Genomic DNA, 7,884 nt, shown 5'->3' with positions numbered 1-7,884 from the left:
TTCTTCTTTCAAAATAATCTTGCTCAGATGGAGATCTGGTTTTCTCTCCAAATCTTTTTCTGTTTCAGAAGCTCTATTAGTATACCGTGGTGCCTGAATGAGGTGGGCTGTCACAGTGAGAAATTTTGGAGCTATCTCTATCTGGACTCATGCTGGAAACCCAGCAGTACTTTTTCCATGTCACCATTATAAGTATAAGCTGGGGCTGAAACATTGCTCCCATTCCTATTATCAGGCCACAACATATGCAGAGCCATGACCACAACTATATTTACCTGTAAAATGTGTTACTGAAGTAGAGTATTTTTGTTCTTTCTCTTACACAAGAGTTAGCAAATCAGGACAGGTGATCCAGGTTCTGGAACTCAACCAAGGCAGTTTTCTTTTTTTCTTTTTTCTTTCTTTCTTTTTTTTTTTTTTTTTTTTTGACAGTTTCAGGCTTATTCCCCAGGCTGGAGCACAATGGCACAATCTCGGCTCACTGCAACCTCCACCTCCTGGGTTCAAGTGATTCTCCTGCCTCAGTCTTCAGAGTAGCTGAAATTACAGGCATGTGCTACCACGCCTGGCTAATTTTATATTTTTAGTAGAGACGGGGTTTCTCCCTGTTAGTCAGTCTGGTCTCAAGCTTCTGACCTCAAGTGATCTACCCACCTTTGCTTTCCATAGTTCTGGGATTGCAGGCAGGAGCCACCACGCTTGGCCATGCAATTCCATTTTTTACTTAGAATCAGCTTGAGTTTCTCCAGCCTGGCTTATTATTGAGCCATCAGCCCTGGGTCACTGGGAATTCTCTTACAATCACCTAGGTGCTTTTGAGGTATTTGAGGATGTCCAGAGAGGGATTGTGTCAGGCTGACAAGAGTGGTTAATTCTGCTTCTGTCTCAGTGTAAGAGAAGTGAGTCATCCTGTATTTGTTCATCTCCTCATACAAGAGGTATCTTTGGTTGGTACCCAGATGAGAGTTTCTCCAGTTTCCTGGCAATTGGATAATAAACAAGGAAAAGATCTGGACATCCAAATAGATAAACTAGTTGCTTCCATTTCATATGGCCATGGGAAAAAAAAAAAAAAACAAACCATGAGGCAGTCATGGTTCCTACAATCCAGAAACTTTTAATCTAGACTAGCAACAGGGTAAATAATTAAATTATGCATCATATGGTTGGTACAACAAATAGATGTGTCCAAAATCTTGGGCTTTATTTAGGCCAGTTTCGTTATATTGTTGTGACTTCTGTTTACACCTGAAAGGATATTTATGAACAGAAGAATTGTTATTATATATTTTTTTCTTGTTTGAGATGGAGTCTCACTCTATCACCCAAGCTGGAGTGCAGTGGCAGAATCTCAGCTCACTGCAACCTCCATCTGCTGGGGTCAAGTGATTCTCCTGCCTCAGCCTCCCGAGTAGCTGGGATTATAGGTGGCTGCCACTGAACTTGGCTAATTTTTGTATTTTTAGTAGACATTTTGTTTCACCATCTCGGTGAGGTTGGTCTTGAACTCTTGACATCATGATCCACCTACCTTGGCCTCTCAATGTGCTGGAATTGCAGGCGTGAGCCTCTGTGCCCAGCTGTAAAATTTTTATTTCTTTTACTTTGCTATGTGTACATATTTACTTTCTAATAAAATTGCCCTAGAAAGGCTGGGCGCAGTGGCTCATGCCGGTAATCCCAGCTCTTTGGGAGGCTGAGACAGGTGGATCACGAGGTCAAGGATTCAAGACCAGCCTGGCAGATGTGTGGTTTTGTAATAATACAAAAATTAGCCAGGCGTGGTGGTGCATGCCTGTAATCCCAGCTACTCGGGAGGCTGAGGCAAAATAATTGCTTGAACCAGGGAGGCAGAGGTTGCAATGAGCCGAGATCACACCACTGCACTCCAGCATGGGTGACAGAGCAAGACTCTGTGCCCCCCCCCCCAAAAAAATTACCCTAGAAAACCTTAAGGGATGTATGTAATTGCATATTAGCATACAGTATAAAGTTGACAGGGTAGTGGCTAGAAGAGTCTAAAATTACAGAAACTCTTGGATTTAAGTTTCTTTTAGTTAAGCTTAGAAAAAACAAAACTGTAAGTACCATAGTGCCATAGAGAACAGAATTCTACATAGGGTCCTCCCCCTGTCACAGACCTGTTCAGATTCACCCTTTTTGGAGGCCTTATTTAGGTCTGACCCTACCCTGAAGTCTTGTCTCACAGAACTGATTAGAAGAGATAAGAGTTTTGGCTGCTGAATCCTGCTGCCTTTCTAGAGCTGGTGCTCACAATTTCCTTAAACCCAAAAGCAGATAAAAGGGAAAAATAAAGTATACATTGCTGGGTCTTAGTTTTTAAATTTTCTATTAAAACCAGTGCTTGCAGAGACATTCTATTTAGTAACTTGCTTTCTATTCCTACAGACCCAGCCATTGCTACACAAGTCACAAAAAAGTAAACATAAACAGAATAAAATTTTCTGTAAACTACATTAAACTCTTCCTTTCTATATGTCTTTCATCTGTCTATATTTAGCTTTTATTCTTTACAATTTTTAAAAAGTTTGATGACAGAGAAACGGAAGAAGAAATAAAAATGCTGGGCCCTTTTTCTAAATCCTGGAAATTATTAAACGCTTAATACCAGCTCCCAGAGTGTTAGAGAATTAAATCACTTAATGTGTTATGTCCAGCACGTGCTCTGTATCCTACTCTTGAGTTCATAGTACCTGCTTAATAAACATTGCATTAGTACAGGTGTACATGTTGTTTTTAAATCCAAACTTATTGAGTCATTGCTGCCTTCTATTTTCTCTGTAAACTTTAAAGAGCCAGCAAAGAATATGTCTTTATGATGGAGATGGGTTGTCCTTATTTGTACCAGAAGTATTTGGTTGTTATGAGAGTGCAGAGTGTAAGGGACCCTGTGCTGTGCCTGCTTCTCTAACTAATGCTAATAATGAGCCAAGGGGAAGCAACATCAGCATTGACAGGAAACTTGTTTAAAACACCCATTCATGGACCTTTTTCAAACCTGCAGAATCACATTACATAAAGTGGGGCCAAAATTACCAAGTGATTTATAAGCTCGTTACAGCTTGAGAAGCAATGCTTAGCTTAGTGGTTATCAGCCCAGGCTTCTCATTAGGATCACAAAGCCAATTTGCAGAAATCTCTTGTGTCCTCCCCACAGCTTCTGTTAATTTTTCTGGGTGGAAGCATCCAGGTTGTTTTAATTAAGGGCCTCATGTGACTCTAAGGTGAGGCCAGAATCAAGTACGAGGGCTTCAAAATACATTCATGAGAATTAAGTTCCACTTTTGCACTAAAGGGTGGTCACAAGGCCTGTTCTGTTTGGATTTGGTAGGGACAGGTCAGTGTGGCACATATTTGCATCAATGTAGCAGAAATTGCTGGTGTCTGTGGCCGGTGATGGCACCTGACGAAAGGAAAGGAGAAACTTATGCTATTATCTTCATGGAGCAGCACATTTTTCCTGAATCTCTTCTGTTTTAAAGGACAGAAATGGGTGGACTTTTTCTACCAGTTGATGTCATGCTAGCAGGTAAACGTGTGGTACTCACACCTTTAAAAGCATATTCTCAAGATGCAGGTGTAATTTGTCTAGAAAGTCTCATCTGAGAAGGAATTCAGAGAAGAAGGAGAAAGAAAAAATGGCTTTTCTTCAGGTAAACATGTCTCAGATGAAGAGCAGTGTCCACTCTGCCTCCTGGACTGCCATGCGTTTAGTACTCACAAAACTTTACTTCTCTACTTGTGTTTTTCCTCCCTAATGAGTTTGGTTTCAGTACTTCTTAAAGTTCTTATGATAGTCAAGGGTCTCTGAAAAATATTTCTTTCCTATATCCCAGAGCCTTTTCTACATTTTATATGTCATAGCTTCTTATATGCCATGCAGAATTCTCAGCAAGAATTTATGGTCTGAAATGTAGGATACAGTAAATATCTCTTTAATGGTTTCAGCTTGTTAATTTCCTTTAAAATCCAAGAGAGGAAAATTGTTAAGTACAACGAGTTCTGAAGTCCTTTTCAAAGAACAAGTATTTCAGTATTTTCAGCTTCCCTGTTCTTTGTTCTCCATTCTAATGTTTAAATTCCTCTATCTTTATGTCTCCTTGCCCCTAGTTTCAGTAAATGACCCCCTTCTAACTCACATATTTAGGGTCCTTACTCATCCCCAGTCACCTAATCTGTTCTGAGTCACCCCTAGTCACCTGCTCTGAGTTATCCCTAGTTACCTGCTCTATCTGACTCACCCCTAGTCACGTGCCTTGGAACCGTACTTCCTGCTGAAACTACTCACCTGGCCACCCTTGCTCTCTTTAAAATAGACAATCAGAATTAGCTGAGACTGTGCAGTCTAACCCTAGCCAATAGGAGAAAGACACAGCAGTAGGGACTAGAGGTGTAAGGGGTAAAACCCCCTTCCCCTCCCTTGTCCAGTTGTGCCCTTGCTATTGCTCCATCTGTGAGACACAGCCTTCTATAGGAGTAAATGTGCCTTGCTTAGATGTTCTTTGTTTGAGTGCTCGTTTTCTCTGAGACTTCGAGTAATTGTTTCCAACATGCAATATTAAAAATGTTCCCTTTGTGGTTGTTGAACATGAAAAGATGTCAATACTCAAGATTTCTATTGGGAAAAACTGTGGTCCTTAGTAAAGATGGAAAACATGCAATGTTGAGGCTCCATCTGTGTGTTCCGTTAGCTCTATGCAGAGCAGGATTAAGAAAATGGTTATGGCTGGGCGCTGTGTCTCACACCTGTAATACCGGCACTTTGGGAGTCTGGTGGACCACAAGGTCAGGAGATTGAGACCATCCTGGCTAATATAGTGAAACCCCTTCGGTACTAAAAATGCAAAAAAAAAAAAAAAAAAAAAAAAAAGCCAGGCATGGTGATATGAGCCTGTAGTAACAGTACTCGGGAGGTTGAGGCAGGAGAATCGCTTGAACCCAGGAGGTGGAGGTTGCCCTCAAAAACGTACATGTTCATGCCCTTAATTTTATACTTTGTTACCTAGAAAAATATCATATATGAACTGATGTTGTGGATCTTATGCTGCTTTTTTTTCTCAGAGTTAAAGAACACATTAGAGAATATTTCTGTGTTGAAAATTATTTTATTGGATAATTTTAGTCAGTCCTATAAGTAAGAACCAGTTCTCTTTACTTTCCAATTTCACCTTAAGACAAAATAAAATCTCTGCCCATGGCTACTTGGTAAAAATGTGTGTGTGTGAGTGTGTGTGTGTGGCGGTGGTGTTGTGTGATGGTTTTAAGGGGGCCATTACAATTTTAGGAAGAATGTGGCCATAGAACTTCCTCCCTCTGAAAAAGGAGTGGGAATTGTCTGGATACTGCACCAGCGGAATTTATGTAGGATATTGATGTTCAGAAAGAAAACTACAGAAACCTGGGTCTTTCTTGGTTGAAGAATAACTTTTAAAAATCCATAAATTCAATATAACCCTAAAGGGTTTTATTTTCCTCTTTTCTTTTGTGGATGTTTTTAGTAAATTTAATTCTTTTGCGCCATCAAAGAGTTTCCCCAGACCTTGCCTTTCTCCAGAAAATCCTGTCAGAATTTTGGTTCATGTAAGAAAGGGGATTTTTCTTCAAAAGATGTTTCCCCATCTTAAACCCAAATTTCCACATTCTCGAGTTGGGAGCAAATTTTATTTCTTCATCCGTAAACCCTTGTGGGTAAATTCCCAGGGAATTTTTGAGCATAAATATTGTTGACCCACCCCCTCGGAAAATCTAACTGCCAGCAACCACTTTATTGGATTCAGTAGTTATCAAAGGTAGTAAAATTAAAAAACCTACCATGCAGGGGCCTGGGCGCGGTGCGCTTCCACACCTATAAATCCCAGCACTCTTGCTGGGGGAAGGGCTGAAGGCAGGTAAAGAATTACGAAGGTCCAGGAAGTTTGAGAAATCAGCCCTGGAACCAACATGGAAGAAAACCTCCCCATCTCACTCTAAATACAAAATTAGCCCCCAGGCATGGTGGGCACACACCCTGAAATCCCAGCCTACTCGGAAGGAGGCCTAAAGGGCTGGGATTAATTGGTAAACAGAACCCCGGGAGCCAGCGGTTTCACTGAGCCCCGAGACTCATGCCATTTGCAACTGTCAAGCCCTGGGAAACAACCAAGAGCGTAACTCAGCCTAAAAAAAAAAAAAAAAAAGAGAAAGAGAGAGAGGGAGAAAGAAAAAGAAACCTACAAGGTTGAAGCATTTTCTAAAATATGTAGAAATTTCCCCTCCTGTTTATAAACTTAGTATTGTTGGTCTTTAATTTACTAGAATATTGTATTACATCCTCTCTGCTGAGCACATTACTAGCTTGTAATTGGAGAATATGAGAAAGATTCATGTTATTTATTTTTAATAAAACAGGTATTGTTGTCTCTATCTGTCTGATCACCTGTCTGGTGTAAAAAAAAAAAAAAACCTTTGACTATGAAGAGACATGAGATGATTGCCAAACACCCAGGTGGGTGTGAGTGAAAATGAATACAACAGATGACACAGATAAGAGATCCCAAGATTAAAGAGAAAGTCAGTCCTTAAAATGTGTTTTGGGAAGCTGTATTCCAAAGGAAATAGTTCCTGGGCAGCTGTTTTGTTTTATTTTGTTTTAATTTTTCTCTCACAAAGGGACATCTTCTGTCATATGCTTTTAAATTCTTTAAGGATTCTTCTTTTCTTTCAGTGAGCTTCCTTCAAGTTCACAGTGAGAGAAAATGTCCACTTCATAGCATATAAGAGGCTGCATAATCTGGCTGCTCTTCCAGTGTTTTGGGGACACGCAAATCTCTGCATGATTTTGAGAAAATAAAACTATTCCCAAAGTTCTCTTTTGCATCAGGTCTGAGTAGTAGTTTCTGTTGAATTTTTTTCTGCTCAGTTTTCTGCCCAGTCCATTCTGTTTTTATTACTATATAATATTGAAATAGAGTTCAAGAGTATAAGTATGATACCTTTCTGCTCTGTTCTTTTCATCAAGGTTGCTGTGGATTGCTTGAGGTCAGCAGTTTGAGACCAGCCTGGGCAACATAGTGAAATCTGGTCTCTACCAAAAGTACAAAAAATTAGCCAGGTGTGGTGGCAGGTGCCTGTAATCTCAGCTACTCAAGAGGCTGTCAGGAGAATTGCTGGAACCTGAGAGGCCAAGGTTGCAGTGAGCCATGATTGTGTCACTGCACTCCAGCCAAGGGGACAGACTGAGACTCCTCTAAAGAAAAAAAAAATTAGCTGGGTGTGGTGTTGGGTGCCTGTACTCCCAGCTACTAGGGAGGCTGATTCAGGAGAATCGCTTAAACCTGAAAGTTAGAAGTTGCAGTAAGCCAAGATCACATCACTGCACTCCAGCCTGGGTGACATGAGACTCAAAAAAACAAACAAACAAAAAAACCCACTAATTATGTAATCATGAATAGCACTTGTTTGGTTGCTACTCATGTGTGAAACAATGTTATTTGGCTTGAGGTACTGGTTTTTATTTTTTTATTTATTTATTTATTTTATTTTATTTTATTTTATTTTTTTAAGACAGAGTCTTGCTCTGCCACCCAGGCTGGAGTGCAGTGGCCAGATCTCAGCTCACTGCAAGCTCCACCTCCCGGGTTTACGCCATTCTCCTGCCTCAGCCTCCCGAGTAGCTGGGACTACAGGCGCCCGCCTCATCGCCCAGCTAGTTTTTTGTATTTTAAGTAGAGACGGGGTTTCACCGTATTAGCCAGGATGGTCTCGATCTCCTGACCTCGTGATCCGCCCGTCTCGGCCTCCCAAAGTGCTGGGATTACAGGCTTGAGCCACCGCGCCCGGCCGAGGTACTGGTTTTTAATTTTTTTTTTTTTTTTTTTTGAGACA

At 40.7% G+C, this 7,884-nt stretch overlaps 1 protein-coding gene across 1 annotated transcript in view; it reads right to left on the bottom strand.

The window, feature by feature from the left end:
• Positions 1 to 3,310: 3,310 nt before the first annotated feature.
• Positions 3,311 to 7,884, bottom strand: part of LOC108540603 (putative zinc finger protein 66) — a 21,459-nt gene continuing 16,885 nt past the window's right edge. Inside the window, exon 3 of the mRNA XM_017889723.1 lies at positions 3,311 to 3,424. Within this exon, the coding sequence (XP_017745212.1) occupies positions 3,311 to 3,424 (114 nt within the window). The remainder of the gene's footprint in view (positions 3,425 to 7,884) is intronic.

Source organism: Rhinopithecus bieti, unplaced genomic scaffold (genome assembly GCF_001698545.2).
Source record: "Rhinopithecus bieti isolate Rb0 unplaced genomic scaffold, ASM169854v2 scaffold_19685, whole genome shotgun sequence".
Lineage (NCBI taxonomy): Eukaryota > Metazoa > Chordata > Mammalia > Primates > Cercopithecidae > Rhinopithecus > Rhinopithecus bieti.
Note: the sequence above shows the minus strand (reverse complement) of the source record. Positions and strands in the feature narration are given on the sequence as shown.